This window comes from Boeremia exigua (genome assembly GCF_020726555.1).
Source record: "Boeremia exigua strain MPI-SDFR-AT-0100 chromosome Unknown C7974scaffold_10, whole genome shotgun sequence".
Classification (NCBI taxonomy): Eukaryota; Fungi; Ascomycota; class Dothideomycetes; order Pleosporales; family Didymellaceae; genus Boeremia; species Boeremia exigua.
The window spans coordinates 908,493-924,976 of NW_025763527.1; the positions used below are offsets into that span (position 1 = coordinate 908,493).

At 54.5% G+C, this 16,484-nt stretch overlaps 6 protein-coding genes across 6 annotated transcripts; 2 read left to right on the plus strand and 4 right to left on the minus strand.

Annotated features, from left to right (window-relative positions):
• Positions 1-1,174: 1,174 nt before the first annotated feature.
• C7974DRAFT_378914 (Rgp1-domain-containing protein) lies at positions 1,175-3,799 on the minus strand (the record flags this gene model as incomplete). The annotated part of the gene is made up of 3 exons (XM_046140431.1): positions 1,175-2,079; positions 2,126-3,238; positions 3,286-3,799. The coding sequence occupies 3 exons, from the start codon at positions 3,797-3,799 to the stop codon at positions 1,175-1,177; spliced, it is 2,532 nt and encodes an 843-aa protein (XP_045994036.1).
• Positions 3,800-4,592: 793 nt separating this feature from the next.
• C7974DRAFT_36550 (uncharacterized protein) lies at positions 4,593-5,264 on the plus strand. Its single transcript, XM_046139828.1, has 2 exons — positions 4,593-4,864; positions 4,949-5,264. The coding sequence occupies exons 1-2, from the start codon at positions 4,687-4,689 to the stop codon at positions 5,197-5,199; spliced, it is 429 nt and encodes a 142-aa protein (XP_045994037.1). The 5' UTR covers positions 4,593-4,686; the 3' UTR covers positions 5,200-5,264.
• Positions 5,232-6,628, minus strand: C7974DRAFT_36558 (uncharacterized protein). The gene is made up of 5 exons (XM_046139831.1): positions 6,185-6,628; positions 5,820-6,134; positions 5,445-5,777; positions 5,312-5,390; positions 5,232-5,246 (listed from the first exon to the last, which is right to left on the minus strand). Exons 1-4 carry the CDS (start codon positions 6,355-6,357, stop codon positions 5,330-5,332), a joined length of 882 nt encoding a protein of 293 aa, XP_045994038.1. The 5' UTR covers positions 6,358-6,628; the 3' UTR covers positions 5,232-5,246; positions 5,312-5,329.
• Positions 6,629-6,682: 54 nt separating this feature from the next.
• C7974DRAFT_400804 (aspartic peptidase domain-containing protein) lies at positions 6,683-9,114 on the minus strand. The gene has a single exon (XM_046142538.1). The coding sequence runs from the start codon at positions 8,697-8,699 to the stop codon at positions 6,900-6,902; it is 1,800 nt and encodes a 599-aa protein (XP_045994039.1). The 5' UTR covers positions 8,700-9,114; the 3' UTR covers positions 6,683-6,899.
• Positions 9,115-9,715: 601 nt separating this feature from the next.
• On the plus strand, positions 9,716-13,318 carry C7974DRAFT_400807 (uncharacterized protein). The gene is made up of 6 exons (XM_046142539.1): positions 9,716-9,933; positions 10,039-12,108; positions 12,145-12,249; positions 12,283-12,909; positions 12,940-12,954; positions 12,988-13,318. The coding sequence occupies exons 1-6, from the start codon at positions 9,861-9,863 to the stop codon at positions 13,074-13,076; spliced, it is 2,979 nt and encodes a 992-aa protein (XP_045994040.1). The 5' UTR covers positions 9,716-9,860; the 3' UTR covers positions 13,077-13,318.
• On the minus strand, positions 13,319-15,703 carry C7974DRAFT_400808 (malate synthase-like protein). The gene is made up of 4 exons (XM_046142540.1): positions 15,189-15,703; positions 14,711-15,135; positions 13,876-14,660; positions 13,319-13,824 (listed from the first exon to the last, which is right to left on the minus strand). The coding sequence occupies exons 1-4, from the start codon at positions 15,550-15,552 to the stop codon at positions 13,767-13,769; spliced, it is 1,632 nt and encodes a 543-aa protein (XP_045994041.1). The 5' UTR covers positions 15,553-15,703; the 3' UTR covers positions 13,319-13,766.
• Positions 15,704-16,484: the final 781 nt, after the last annotated feature.

The following is a 16,484-nucleotide window of genomic DNA, read 5'->3' on the forward strand; positions in this document are numbered from 1 at the left end:
GTCAAAAATGCCGTGCGGTTTCAACTTTGACCGGAACAGACGTGAACTAATGTCAACTGGATCAACTGCAAGGCCTCTGAAGTATCCCCCACCATAAGCCACGTATGCTCGAAACAGGACTGCACTGCTGCGAAGGTCTAAACACTTTGACCACTCTTGCCTTTGACACTGCCAACACGGCTGGAACTTCTGACAACGACCTACAAGCACCACTCCGCGTCCCTTTCGCGTGCTTCCTTAAATACCTGCTAGGATAGTGGCAACACTATACTATGAAAGCAGTACAGTGTACGCAACACACCCAGCCAATGGTACAGTTTGAGACATTGAGACTCCCTATCTGCTCAATCCAACACTATCAACCCATCAACCACGCAACCCATATCACCATAGACGACGTATGCACAGAGTTCGGCATCGCGCACACCCCAACTTCCAACCCCATACCACAAATCTGATATGACATGGCCACGCACTCGCCGTCTACCACACCGCACACCCCAGCTCACTCGCCAATGTCCCGAGTATGACTGTTTGTACACTATACATGTTACAGCCCGGCACTACTCGCGGCACTGCGCTGTCCTACTGTGCGGGTCTGCGTATTACGTATGACGTATTGCGTACAGCATACCGTATACTCTGTCACGATCGCAGCGAGACGTGGGCAGGTCTCTGGACCTTGTTGCTTCGCATGGGCATCCGGTCAATGGAGAGGCGCGGGACGCAGTGTTGCTCGATACTCTGGCCTTCGCTTCGCTGGGCAGGCGGTGCACTATAGCGTGGAAAGGGGTGCGTTGTGAGATGTGCGCGCACTTACACCGTCGTACCTGCCCTCCTACAAGCGTCACTGCACGTTTCGCAGCAAGAGTGGTCAGCGAGAATATATGGTGAAGGTACGCTTCGCGAGGTTGTCTTGCGGAACTTGACATTATTATTCTTTTGTCTACTGTGCAGAACGCAGATGCATCGGCACTTAGCCTTTTATTGCACCATCTTCCGAGCTGTGCCTCGACTGCGGTATCCAACGCGACCAAGCGTGTGGCTCGTGGTGTAAGCAGTATCACCCATGCCAGCATCTGGCGGCACAGAATGCTCGATGTGGCGGCTAGACTTCTGTTGTTGCTGCGCATCGAACTCTCTTGTTCGCCGACGCTTGTTTTTCGCCCATTTTTCACACCGGCAGGCCCTCCTCGTCAGGAGCATCGGGTGCCCCTGTCACAGCGCCGTACACTCTGATTGGAACCTGCACCTCGAAGCTCTCTGCGGGCAGGCGCTGTGCAGCGGCGAGTATGACTCCTCTATCGTCACTGGTTATTTCCTCTAGCAAGTCGTCGAACGACTGCACTTCCCCCTCCTCGTGCGTAACACGAGGCGTGATGAACTCGATTTTTAACTTCCACTCCAAGCTGATGCCGCTAGTAATAAATTCTGGTGTCGCGTTTGGGGGTATCGTAGGGGAGAAAGCCAACTTCTGAGCAAACAATGCGTTTTCGGAGAAGGACGCATGGGCCTTCTTTGTAACACGGTAGATGGATGCGTTGGAGCGGAGTGCAATGGCTGGGTCGACCTTTTCTGAGGTCTCGAGCGATACACGAACAGAGTAGCATGGTATGTGTGAGTCAGTGAAGTCGATCACAGCCGACATGGTCTCCCCTAGTCGATATGCTGGACGGGCAAGCATTATGACTGCGACCCGTCGACCACTACGAGCGATCTCAAACCGATTGGCGCTCTGATTGGCGGCACCTGTAAGGTTGCTGCGAAGGACAGCCATGTCGATGGACTCCTTCATGGTTTGGGGATGATGGTCTTCAACAATTGAAGATCGTCCAGGCATCGTATCGGTAGGCGACAACAACCCCATGCTCGATTCCAGTCGCGGTCGTTCCAAGAGATTATCAATATATGAGAGAAATTCGGCGAATGGGTCCTGGCCTGGTTTATCCGCTGCAGCTCCTTTTTTCATCGTTAGAGACGAGGGAGATCCTGCAGCAGCGTCGATGCTCGCAGTTCGGGCCTGGTCGCGCAGTATTATGTAGGGAGACATCAGATCATGACCGAGTATGTCGCCACGGCCTGTGACGTGTTAGCAAAGTCAAAAGTCTAGATAGAATTGACGTACCATTGACGCTACCAAAGACCCGGAAAGGCACATCGACCTGCCTCACTTGTTGCTCCTTTGTCGAGCCCGCCCGCTGAGTGCCGATTGTGAGATGGTAGTTTACCTTCATCGAGCGTCCTTTGTGCGATGGTGGCAGTCCTCTTGGCATGGTGAAGGTGTATGTGTAGCTGCGACTTTCGCCAGGAGCAAGCTTGAGGTCCACAAACAGAATCGACTGTGGTGTGGTGATTAGTGGAACTGTCTTTGAGCTGGCTGTGCTCCTCATCTCACGAATGCTGGAGGGCTCAGAAGAGCCGAGCAACCCACCCAAAGACTCTCCAATATTGCCCCAACCTAGCGCGCCGAACAGGCCACTCTCACGCTTTGGTCTCTCGACGCCCACCACACCACCGCCGCCTTGACCACCCACTACGCCCTTCCTCTTGACTTCCTCGAACGGTGCCTGGTTGATCAAGGAGCCGTCGAGGGTGAATGATCCCATAATCTGGGCGTACCCCATCATCAGCGACTCGGGCTGAAGTTGTCGCTTTGGCGGCGCCAGATGACTCGTTTGTCGTAGGTGAAGTGCTCTTGGCAGTAATCGTGCGGAGGGATGAGAAATGTATTCGGAAGCCAATGTCTCTGACGAGTTGTTGCTCATTGAGTAGAACTCGCCGCTACTCCGCGGGGTACCCTCCATGCTGGACGCAGATATTATGCGGGCGACAGGCGAAAGTGTCTCGAGATGGGGGTTTGTTGGTTTTCGGCGGCCAGTCTGCGTTGGCGGTGGAGAATGCGCTCGGCCTCGCGATAGTTGTACAGGTGGGCCTAGCACAGATGGCGACTGGACAGGAGGCGCGTGTGTGGTATCATGCTTCTCGAATCGTTCTGGTGATGGTTCTTTGGTCGATTGAGCCATTGGGAATTTGAAATTGGACGAGAAGGAGCCCGAAGGCTTCCTCCCGGTGGCAGGAAGCGCAGGCGTGCTCGGAGTGGTTACGATGCCCGGTCTCCGTCGCGGCGCACGCGCAGGGAAGGCATATTCGTTTGACGGTTCTTGAATGGTGGGGGGAAACGACGCGCCGCCAGCGAGGGGCGAGGGATGTGTCGCTGAGCGAAAGCCGGGAGAAAACACTGCGGTTCTGTCAGTAGGTGCAGTGGTTCGTCTGCAGTGCCCGTACCTGGATACGACGAGGGCCTGTTGGTCATGACCTGCATACTCGCAGACCGGCCGTGCCCTCGGCTTGGGCGTGTCGGCGTGGTGCTACCGTGGTGGCTCCCCCCGGTCGCAGCGTCGGTGCCTAGTGATATGATGGATATGGACCTTCCGTGCTTGTGGCCCCGGCCGTTGCTGCCAAATGCCCCGCCCGGCGACATGGGCGATCGCGCGTCGCCAGCAACGGAGGCGGCATGGAGCGACGGGGCGGGGCGGTGGCCGCGCAGATGGGGGGAGCCGGCGGCCTGGGAGACGAAGGACGAGTTGCGCGATATCGACGGGCGTGTCGAGGAATGGACAGGGGGCAGTTTGCGCTGTCGCTCGCCGCCGGGCGCAAATCCGTGTCTGCGCAGCGGCGACGGATCGCGACCCTCAGGATTTGCGACATTCTTGAAGGTGATGGTGCACTGGACGTCTTCGCCGGCGAACACGATCGAGTCCTTCCATTGTACGAATACCCGGATATTCGACGAGGACATGGTCGGAGGGCAGGCGGCGCGGGCGGCGGTCGGTTCGCAGGCGGCTCATCTGGTGCGACTGTCCAGCGGCATGGCGGTTGTCAAGTCGAATGCGCCCGGGCGGCCAGCAACGCCAATTGAGGGCTGCTGAGTGTTGCTGTCATGCCTGGCCGTCATGCAACCGACGACATGGTCCGTACGGGGCTAGCCAACCGTCCCGACGTTAGCGGCGAATCGTGCCAGGGTTCAAGCTCGTTCACCTCGTCCGGACTCAGACGAAAGCAAGGAGGCACCGGCCGTGGGCGGGCGACGCTGCCGCAGCAGTGCATGTCTATTGTCGGCGACAGCGCAGCGAGCCGACGCAACCTTGGAATGTCTCAGTGCGCGTGGCACGCCCTGGTCACCTGACCGCGACTGGGAGCTCCATAACCTCGAGAGCTCTGCTTGCAGGCGCTCACGCTCGCAATAAACACACGCCTGCGGCACGTCCAACCCTTGCTCTGGTTGATCTGCTCCATTTTCCAGATGCGAACGATCAATAACCACACGGACAGGGGTCATTCTACCCTTGTTCCAGGCTGCAGGTACCCTGCCGTTACTTCATCCTGACTGGAGGCACCCAGAGCTTCACGCTGAACGCACGCCAGCCTCGACGCCCAAACCAAGGCTACCGCATGACATTTGACACATCGTGATCTAGAGCCAGAGCAGGGGGCCATTGGCTAGTAGTTCCTCGCCTGCACGCAAGCAAGCCGTCGTGTCCCCGCTCTTGCGTAGACATAATGACGTCAAGCTAGCTGGCAGCTGGTGCATCACTCGACCCCTCTGCATCCTTCCAACGTATCATTCACATCAATTGACTACAAACCTAAACAGATCTACAGATACCTCACATCTCCACGCACACAATGGAAAAGATCAAGGAGAAGCTTCACATCGGCTCCAGCCGCCGCAAGTCACAGCCTGAGAACGACGTTGCCGCTGCGTCAGACACAACACACAGCACCACCTTCAACTCTGGCCCCGGCCATGTTGACACCACGGGCACCCATGGCAGGACCGGCAACACCATCGAGGACTCCTACGGTATGTAGAGCTGAGCTTTGCCCACCTTCCCCCGTCACGCGCGTTAGCGTTCTTCGTTCCAAGAATGAGCTGACCATGTCGCAGAGGACCGTGGCAGCTTCGACGAGGAGCTCGCAACCATGACTCCAGATGAGCGCGTCGCCTACCTGAAGGAGTACGACGAGTCAGACAAGACCGACGAGCCGAAGAAGGGCGGCCTCATCGAGAAGCTGATTGCACGCGGCAACAAGAGAACCGAGGACCAGCTCGCACAAGAGCACGCCCAAAGGACTGCTGCGCAGACCAACCTGAGCGGCGCGGCTGCCACCGCTGGCCAGAACCCTGTCATCCGATAGGCGCCTTCGACTGTCATGACGAGCAAGAGCAAGACATGAACAGGACTCTGAGTGGAGGATTAGCGTTTCACTGGAACTATTTAACTCAGCCTACGCCCAAATGAACACCTACAGACTCCTCATCTAGTGCCTACGTGAACACTCTCCTACAAGCTTCATCAAGGGCACTCTTCGAAACCACTGCCCCGAACCTGCGTGTATTAGCCAGCACTTCCACAACGTCTTTTGCGCATTTGCCTACTGACCCGTAGCATCTAACGTGCTCCAGCAATGCGTCGATAAGCGTTTTCAATCCCTTCGAATCGACCACGCCAAACTCGAAGTACCTGCACAAATGCTGCCATGCTTGGACAGGTGTGACTTCATTCTCAAGGCAGAACGCCGAGGAGAGTAAGAAGAGATGATCCAGACTCCCAGCAACATCTGCATGCGAGCAAGGCATCGGAGTACCAAGCTCCTCATTCACAAACGTGTGGTACAACGCCAGCTCAGCACTGCTCTTTGCGTGCTGCATAGGAAATGCGTCTAACGGGTCGAAAACAACGCTCTGCGCGCGTTGCACACACGGCTTCTCGAGGCTGTCACACGTCAGCATAGTCAAAAGCAGGGCAAGAACGCACGCCAACACAAACTCCATCGCCATATCTGCACGACCCACTGATGTTGACCAGCTGCACGCACTCTGCCATACCACTGCATTGCCCGCTGCCGACACATCTTCGATAGCTTCAATACGCGGTGCAACCTCGATGGCCTCGGTCCCCGCACAATCCAATCCTTCCACCCACACCTCTCCAACAGTGCTCAAACCCCCACCTTCACCACTCCCGCCCCCTATACTCGCCACCTCATCCCACGCCCTCAATTGCACCCGCAACGCAAGATCCTCCGCCTCGAGCGCCCGCACATACCCCTCCTTGCGGTCTCTATGCGCACTGCTGGTGTCAGAACCAGAACCATCTACCCTTAGGAAAGGGAAAGGTACCGCTGGGCGCGACGCACCTGCTCGCGACGCTTGAGGTAGGCGGGAGAGGCTTTGACTTTGGCTTTGGCTGTGGCTTTGGATGTGGAATCCGTAGGCGCGAGTGTAGACGTTGGAGTCTGAGAAGACATGGATATGGATGTTGCTGTGGATGTTGATTCGGAATCGCGCGCCATCACGGCTATTCGATCTGCGTGCCTAGAATTAAAATAGCAGGGAGTTTTGATCCGTCATGTTCCCCCCAAAGTCTACGCCGTTTATGAGCCAGCGAGTGCATGTGCTGCTTACACCACTCCACCCGCGCAGATGTGACTAACAACGCGCGGCCAGACCGCTTGAGGGCGTTGTGCGCGAGTAAGCGCATTCTGTTGACTACATCGTATGTAGGTAACTTGCAGTGTAGTTGTGTAGCTCGCTGAGCTGCTTTGGGCAGGTCCATGCGCGGCGCTGACAGTCAGCTTCGACACGTGCGCGCGCGTGAACCACTTTCTCCGCGGGCGCGTTGAGGGTCGCTGCGTGTTCATGGTTCCGGGGTAGGTTGGGGAGGTGAGGGGAGAGGAAGTATACTTGGTGTGTATGTGTGTATGGCTTTTCATTATTACCACGCCGCGAATGCGACAGACCCAGCCAAAGCCCACCCGTATATATAAGTGGTATCTATCAACATAAATAGTGCTTTCGTACATGCTAAACGTAAAACGCCTCTTGTAACACTCAGCTAGCGTTTCCCAAATGTCTCTGTCAACGGGCTGACTCCTGTGCCATGTCCAGCGCTCCTCGGCGAATTGATCATGGTGGCATCATCGCTAGGCGCCCAGCTCATGTTCTCTGTTGGTATGGCACTGCTCTCCCCATCGCGTTCAGCAGAATCATACCCACTTGTGCGCACCTCCTCCCACTTTGTCGCACTCGCCGGCGTCCGAGGCACAGCGCTGTCAGCATGCAATTCAACCGGCGCGCTGTTCATGCTAATGACACGCTTGTGATCTGTGGGAAACGCCAGGACTGCGGGCGAAGCAAGCTCAGTGAGCGGCGTACCGCCCATCTCTTGTGGAGGCAGCGGTACGCGAGCTTTGAGAGCAGCGTTGCTGCCTGCACCGGTCAGGTGGGCGTCCGAGCCTGCATCTTTGGCTTCGCTGGCGGCGAGCTCGTATTTTTGGGCGCCGCGGCGTCGCTTGCGGGTGAAGCAGAATGCTGCGAGACCGATGATGGCAAGCAGGAGGGCAGCGCCAACCGCGATTCCAGCTATAGCACCGGCGCCGAGCGACGATGAGGAGCTACTTTTGGATTGTCCGTCTGCTAGTGATTTAATGGTGATGATCTGTGCAGCTGGAAGTGGATCGGGGAAAACAGCAGGGGCGACAGTGAAGTTCCCTCGTTCGTAATCAACTATTAAATATGCCTCTTGCAATAATGTACGCCCCAGCACGTACTGTGTGTCGTTGGCGGCGCGACGGATGGGGAAGTATCGTGTGGCATTTGTATAGTATGGGTATGACGCCTGAAGATCGAATGCGGCGTAAGGGAGCTCGATATTCGTGTAATTCGTCGCTGTGTCCTGCAATGAGTTTACTAGCTTTATCGTAATTATAGGATTTAGGGTCGTAAGATTAGTGTGTATAGTGTCGTTTACGAGGTAGAGATCCGTATATGGATCGTACGTGAGACCAAAGGCTTCCTCGAATTGCGTGCATATATCGGTTGGGAGCCATAGTTGAGTTGCGGTCGAGTCAATAACCGAGAAGTGTGCTCCAGAAGAAAGCGAGAATGTTCCCTTTAATGTGTTCGTTGCCATAACACTCTCCACTCCAACTGTAAGTAGCCTTGAAGGGTCCGACGAGAAGGTGAAGGAAAAATCGTTCGCATTCGGCGTAAATCGTGTCGAGTCGTAACCACCCAAGATCAAGCTCCCAAACACCGATTTAGATTCATATTTTGCGCCAGCTGTATAGGCGTAGGACAGACTAGGTATCCGAGAGCTATTGCGGAGATTCCAGATGAGGGACTCCTGAGGCTCGCTCAAGCTCGAGAAACTCGATTCTGCCTGACCCAGTGGTAGCACACCCATAAAGTAGTCCATGTCCGCAATCGCAGCGACGACTTGGCGGTCAATCGCAATGACGTTGCCGTCTGAGTTCGTGTCCGCAGCAGGACCAAGCGCAACATGGTCATATCCGAACAGGCCCTCGGCTGTCATGTTCAGCGCATCCTCCAGATCCACACCATACTGTCCTATGGCCGACCATTGTGTTGATCGTGCGACCTGGAACCCTGTGTTCTGTGTGGAGCCGAATATCTCTGCGCCGCGCAAGTTTGCACAATTCGTGGGGTCCGTCGGTTGACTGCACCCCTCGGGCGCGATAACGTATGTGACGCCGCTCTTGGTGGACGGGAGGACGCGGAAGTCTTGTCCTGGTATGCCGACACTGATTGCGAACGTGCTCCAACTTCCATCATTGCCGTCAAAGTGCTGCGAGGGAGGGACGCTGTATGGCGCAACAGCTTGGGAAGTGGTCATTGTGGTAGCGAACGTAGGTATAGAAAAAAGAAACCAGAAAAGTATTAGATCATGTGTGAAGAGTCCAAATTACAGGACTTTCAACCAGGCAGCGTTCATGTCGATCGGACCGCAACGTCAAAGTCGCATTTCCGAATAAACAGAGTTGACTGTTCCAGATCCGGGAGCCCAAACGATGGACGGTAATCTGGGGGAGTGCCGGGACTGCGAGGAGTGGCGCGGATCACGGTTCTCTGCCAACGAAATCTTGGCTAACAGCTGTTAGGGGGTCTAGCGAACCAGCCAATATTGACCGCTACATCATGATTCGGCAAGCCGCGAGCGTGCAGGGAGCCAGACGCGAAAAATACGAGGTACCACGGTAGGGGCGTCGACGGAGCGATGGGATGAGGTCAGGGGTGGAGTTCGGTCGATCATGGAGCCAATGGAGGAAAGCGCGACCAGAGCGCCAACACGTTAGAATTTAAGAGCTGACCTCGAACCACCAACCTCGCCAACCGCATGCCTGTCGCCCAGCAACGCCAGCCATTCAACCAGGCAAACTCAGCGACTGACATTTGAAATACGCCTCCAGGCGAAAATCAGCTCAGTGCCATCATCACTTCTAATGCAAGTGAGGACGGTTTGATGCTCGCTTGGCCTGGCGAATATCACAGTGCTCAATGCGGGCAATGTGATAATCGTGTACAACCAACCCGAGTGTTGCATTCCACACTTACTTGCCCCGAGCTCTCATCCGATTCGTGTTCGCAGACTTCAACGTGCCGGAACAGAACATAGAGCCGCCGCCGCTTCTAAAAGCTGACGGGTGGTGTAACAGTGAGGAGGTGCATTATCGTACGAACCTCCGAAGGTTTGGTGATTCGGCCAGGCACGTTCAGCTGCCGAAGCACGGCCACACTTCCAGAGATCTGATGCAGCCCATTCGCGGCTGCCCTGCTCATCCATCCGCTAGCTACCACTAGAGGATGGGCGCATGGATCACACAGCTGTCTATTCATAGCGGCTCTTAGCTGTCCGGTCTTCCAACTTGTGTTTGCCTTCAGGCGATACTTCTCATCTCTCACAGTTTGTTCTGGCGCCAAATCACCCCACGATTTGTGCTGCAACGTCTTTGTTTGCCCTCTGCACAGTCACTCGTTTATGTACGGAAGGTGAAGGATGTGGAGGTACGCCCTGTTGGGGGCCGGGTCGCTCGCGGCCGCCTCTAACAGCCACCCAAACAACGCAAAAAGTATGGTTCCTTGTATCCCGTATTTATCGGACAAACGGCTAATTGCCTGCAGGATGTATGCCTACTGTCTTCGACAGCTTTGTTGTTATTCTTAACATGATCTAGATGGCAACTTTTCAGTTTCAGCAGAGTCTGGCAGCCGTTCATTAGCAGGCGAGATTTATTCCGCAGCAGACGCAGCGCCGTTCCCAACCCCCGCGTTGGTTCAAGGCAGCAGCTCGGTGTCTAATGGCCCTACAAGTGGTGTTCCAAATTACTCTGCATCTGATCTGGTGCCATCCTACGACGTTACTACCGTCAAAGTGGTACAGATAGAGACCCATTCAACCTCCCTCTACGCATCCATACCATCCTCATCGGACACTTCATCTAGCTTTGAACCTGTAGCATCATCGATATCTGTGAAGGCCGATTCTTCTACCTGGAGCTCACGTCATTCTACGAGAATCAGCGCACACGCACCCTCACAAGCACTGTATCCCTACCAGAACGCCACGCGGACTTCGAGCGGACGGACTTCGACAATCACCCCAATATTCAGAGGACAGTGCACTGGTTGTGCTCTTGCCGCACTGAATCCAGTGACGACTTCCTATGAATCAAATATCTTTGGTAACTGGACAAGCTTGGTAGTGACTGAAACTATTCTCACGGAGTTCGTCACGTACGTCGACAACTCAACGGTCGATACCGTCGTCACCGAAATCAAGACCGTGAACCAGACGAAGACTGCCAATGGCTACATTACTGACACAGCTGCCGAGTTTAACATCTATCTGCCGTCTCCCGGACTAGACCTTACTTTGGATGTGGGACCGACGTATGTGATCTATACGAGCCTATATGGTGGACCCGATGTGCAAGCCCCAACAACAGCACGGAACAATGCAACGGATAGCAAATTGGAGCCGACACATAGCACTTGTCGGCCCCATGTTAAAAGTCTGAGCGCTTGGTTACCGACTCGCACTCAGGACTGGGACTTTTTCATTCAGACCTTCGCCAATGGATCGACGCCGGAGCCAACAACTGTGAACAGTGCTGTGACATTACCTACCAAACTCCAAGACTTTCTAGCCCAAGACCCAGATCTTCAGTTGCATTTTCAGGGTGCAGATATTGCTACCTGTACCTTGGCATTAATCCCGGAAGAGTTGATTGGAGATCCGAGCAGAACATTTCTGCCTCCAGCTCCATCAGCACCTGCTCTATCAGAACCCGTACCGACGTCAGCCCAGGCAACAAGTACTCAGGCAGCAGCAACGTCGTTTTCACCCCCTGCCTTCTCAAGCGTTGTAGGTACCAATACGTTTCTTCAGACAACTTTCGAATCGACCTCTAAGCACATCACCAAGCTAGGTTGTCTGAGGTGCGACACGAATGCAGGCGACCGACCAGAGAAGACTCCAAAGCCGGACCTCAACACGGACAAGATCAATAACGATCCCGCCTCTATCAAGTCGCCCGAACCCAAGAATGATAATCCAGCAAAGTCGAACGATAAACCAGGGCCTGACGGAAGCCCGAAAACTGACAGCAAACCTCAAGATCGGCCACAGAACACGCCGCAGAACCCTTCAAAGCCAGATGTGAAGACGACACCGAGTATACCAGAGTTTATCAGCTCGGTAATTTCGGACAACCCTAATCTTACAAAAGATTCCCCAGGCCAGCCTACCGATACAGGACATACAATTACTATTGGAGGCAGTGTAGTTACTGTGAAGCCTCAACCGACAAAGCCGAGCCAAGGTGGACCTGACCAAGAAGCCAATGCACCTACGATGGTCATTATCGGTACTCAAACGTTGACAGTTGGTCAGACCACAACAATCAATGGTGTTACTATCGTTGTGCCTACTGCAGGAGGAGGCTCGACCATCATAGTTGGTGACAAGTCCATTGGCATCAATCCTCACGTAACTCAAGCTCCGATGCCAGTCCTCACTGTCGGGTACAGCACGATCACTGCAAATCCTGAAGGGCAGTTCGTTATAGGCACACAGACACTGCATCGAGGTGGCCCTCTTGTGGTACTAGACGACAACACCCTCACTTTGGGACCAAACGGGAAGATCGCAATATGGAACAGTGCCACGCAAACCCTCCTGACCATGAATGGCCAACCTGCAGCAACATTCGGCGGGCAGGGGATCACTGCAAAAGTACTCGGTGGTACTACGATGTTCATCCTTGGCGACAAAACTCTAGGGCCAGGGAGCGCAGTCACTGTCGACGGCACGATTTTCAGTCTTCCATCTGGATTCCATGGCTCTAGCATCGTCATCAATGGCCAGACGCAGCGCCTCGGCCCTGGTCTTCCGATTCTGACGGTCGACAATATACCAGTCACAGCAACAGTAGCGAGTGGGATAACCGAATATGTTCTCGCGCCGGGCCAGACACTCACACCAGGCGGTGAACTCACCTTTAGCGGCACAACATACAGCCTGCCTGTCGAAGGGCAGGGCTCAACCATTGTCATCAATGGCGCAACATCGCGCCTCAACCCCTCGCACCTACCCGTTCTGCCCCTGAATAATGAAGAGGTAACCGCGACCGTTGCCCACGGCACCACGGCTTTCGTCTTCGGCCCTGATCAGACACTCACGCCCGGTGGTGTGATTACCGTTTCAGGCACTACGTACTCTCTTCCCGCCTCCGCTTCAGGCACAGTCGTAATAATCAACGGGGTGACATCCACACTCGCACTTGGATCAGGCATGGGCCCTAGCGTCTCTGCAGCTCCAATCGTTGTAGACGGGCAGACTATCACTGCAACTACACGCGACGGGACTGTCGAATACGTGCTAAACTCTGCCACAACGCTATTTGCAGGCGGTCAGGTGGTCATAGACGGCACTACGTATTCTCTCGCACCAGGAGGGACGGGGATAGTTGTGAATGGCAAGACGAGCGTGCTTTCAAGTGCGCCTGCGAGTAATACCGCAAGCACGACAAGCAGCGAAACGACGAGTAGCGAGACAACGAGCGAGCGCGGCGCAGGCGATTTTATTGCGAGTGGGATTGGAGAGTCGAGCAAGAGCCGAGGAGCTGGGAACTTGGCCTATAGCGGGGGAGCAGATAAGTGGGTGGAGAGTTTGGTGATAGGTGCAGCTGGATGGCTGTTGTGGTTGGCATAACGGAGGAAATTAGCGATTTAGATTTTGCATTCAGCGCGGCGTTCGGAAATTCTTGGGTCGGCTGTTGCTCAAAGGACATGTTTGCAAAATGGGCCGTTACACGAGGGTCAATGGTTATTGGCAGGGGGTTTAGATAGACACATGGGTTTTAATCGGAGACATTACTTCTGAGCAATAGGCTTGATAATTGCTTACTGTTAGGTAGCGATGGATTGACAGGTACTTAGTATACAATATGTAAAAGTCGGTCTTTAAATAAAGAATGAACACGAACGCTCAAAATGTCCCTAGTTCGTAAATCGCAAACCCTGCCTCGCAATCCTTCAGGCTCATGCGGGTCAATCACATGCAGCGACCCATGCTTTCATGCTCCCCGCACGCCACCCAGTTCCCTGGGTCAACCAGCCCATCGCGCCGTGCCTCGGCTCGCAGTAACTCGGTACGTCACGTGCTCACAGCTTTGCAGCGGGAGTGGGCACGCCCGGCTGGTGAAGAGTTAGCTCGCGGACAAGCATGTGATACAGCTAACAAGTGCAAGTGCGAGAGCGAAGCGTCAACAACGTAGTTAAACAAGCGCAGTAAATGATTAAATCAGGCTTTTGCATTCTGCTGTGCTTACAGGCCATCTTTGGACCTGGGCTGGTGGGTATGGTAGCTACAAGAAGATTCGTTACGGCAAGGAAATGGTGTCTACAACTTGGAGGCGGGCCTGGAGGAACCTACGTTTGTGATCTCGTTGTACAGCAGGCTAGGACACGTTAGCTTCGATCATTCATCATAGTATAGATGGGCGACTTACGATGTAAGGAACTCGGCATAGTCCTCGCCGGTAACCTGGGTCTCAAAGTACTTCGCAGCCACGTGAAACTTGTTGCCCTTGGGCGCCTTCTGGTTTAGCTTCTCAGTCTGCTCCTTCAGCAGCTTGAGCGCGTAGTCCTTGGTGACGGTCTGGCCCTCGGCAGTCTTAACGCCGTGCCTTGTCCACTGCCACAACTGAGACCTTGAAACCTCGGCGGTGGCAGCGTCCTCCATGAGATAGTTGATGGGCACACATCCGACACCGCGAATCCAGGCCTCCATATAGCTGAGGCCAATGTCGAGGTTCTGGCGAATACCAGCCTCAGTAACCTTTCCGGGAACGTTCATGTTGAGCAGGTCGTTAGCAGAAATGCTGACATCCTCACGGCGGATATGCATTTGGTTCGGCGTAGGCATATGCTCATTGAAGACGTCGCTAGCAATTTTAGCGAGCGCAGGGTGCGCAACCCAAGTACCGTCGTGGCCGGCGCGCACTTCACGAAGCTTGTCAGACTTGACTTTGGCCATGGCGGTATCGTTGGCTTGCTGGTCGTTCTTGATGGGAATTTGTGCGGCCATACCACCCATGGCGTGGACACCTCGCTTGTGGCAGGTCTTGATGAGGAGCTTGACGTACGCATCCATGAAGGGAGATGTCATAGTGACGGCGTCGCGGTCGGGGAGGATGAAATTGGGGTTCTGGCGGAAACGCTTGATAGTGTTGAAGATGTAATCCCAGCGTCCGCAGTTCAGGCCAGAAGAATGATCTCGGAGCTCGTAGATGATCTGGTCGCGATTAGTTCTTGGACAAATCCGTGATGTTGATCAAATCTTACCTCATCCATCTCAAAGGCAGCGGGGATGGTCTCAATCAGTACGGTACCACGGATGGTTCCTCGGCGCATGCCAATGTAATCCTGAGCAAGATTGAATGCGTCATTCCACAGCCTGGCCTCAAGATGCGACTCCATCTTGGGCAGGTAGAAGTAGGGACCAAAACCGCGCTTGACGAGTTCTTGTGCGTTGTTGAAGAAGTACAGGCCGAAGTCGAACAGACTACCAGAGATGGCCTCGCCATCAACGGTGAAGTGCTTCTCCTCAAGGTGCCACCCACGGGCACGGGCGATGAGTGTGGGTAGAGTGCGATCGGTGCGGAGCTTGTACTCCTTCTCGCCTTGCTTGAAGTCCACCTTGCGGCGGATGGCGTCGTAAAGGTTGGCTTGACCATTGATCATGTTGTCCCATGTTGGTGCGGTAGAATCTGATGTTTCTTAGTCTTGTGTTTCTAAGATGCAGACAAAATTATATGCTTACCTTCGAAATCAGCCATGTATGTCCAAACATCGGAGTTCAGTGCGTTGACCACCATCTTGCGGTCTGTCGGTCCAGTAATCTCTACTCGGCGGTCAACGAGACCAGGGGCCGGTGGTGCGCCCTTCCATGTGGGATCGTCGCGGATGTGCTTGGTCTCCGGTAGGAAGTCGAGGAGATTCCCCTTGTCAAGCTCAGCCTGGCGAAGAACTCTCCTTTGCAGGAGCTCCTTTCGGCGGTTGTTGAATGTGCGGTGGAGGAGGGCAAGGAACACAGCAGCGTCCTTGCTGAGAATGTGACGGTTGGAGTCATTCAGCTCGCCGAGGATGTTGACCTCGCGGAGGATAGAGTCAGCACTGGCTGCCATTGTGAATTGACCCTTTGAATTATCTTTATGTGTATGCAGTAGTATTTACGCGTAAGGTACAGAAAGTGAGGACTGCGATGATGTATGCATGCGGAGAAGGCTGGACTATATAATCCACGTTACTAACGTCACCCATCTTAAAGCTGGGCCGAGGGTCCTGTCCACAGGTCTGCTGCAGGCTAGGCCGGCTACTCTGAGTGGCAGACCAGCGCTGCGCTCGGCCGGATGGGATGGTTTGAGAGCTTCCAGCTTGTGACGATGCCAAGGTCATAGCTCAATTGCGGGGATAACGCGACCCGATCAGCGCAACAACCCCCGTAAATATTGTCAGAATCTGCACAACGCCAATCACACGAGACGGTGTTGCTTATCGCTTGTGGCAAGCTAAAGTCTCAAATGCGCTGAGATCCAGGATGCTGCAGGGTGTTGGCGTCAAATCGCGGATACTGACGGAAGTCGTGATGCAGTTTGAAAGAACGTTCGACGGGAGACATCCCGAGGTCGTTCGCGGCATCCTCCGCGCCCCTTTGCAGCGATTGGGCATCCGGTCGTCGCTGACACAGATACTGTGACAGAGCCTCATCGAGTAACGGAAATATCGCAGGATTCAGAAATCTGCCAATGCCGCACATCGGCGATAATTTTCTGCGATACGCTCCATTCCAACAGTCATCGAGGTTGTCCGTTGCAAAACTCAAGCTTCCACCCCGAATGCAAAGGCCTCACAGTTCATTACAGGGGGAGGTGCTGACAGCGAATGTATGTATTTTTGTGCCTCTTCTTTCATTTATTCAGAGATGGCTGAGCAAATATTTGATGGCGAGAGGGCTGGCACAAGGCCCGTGTAGGATGTCCGTCCGTCACCAGATGTATTTCTACAACATTACCTCATCCGTGTCCAAACCACCCTCCTCCTCATGTCCCTTGTTTCA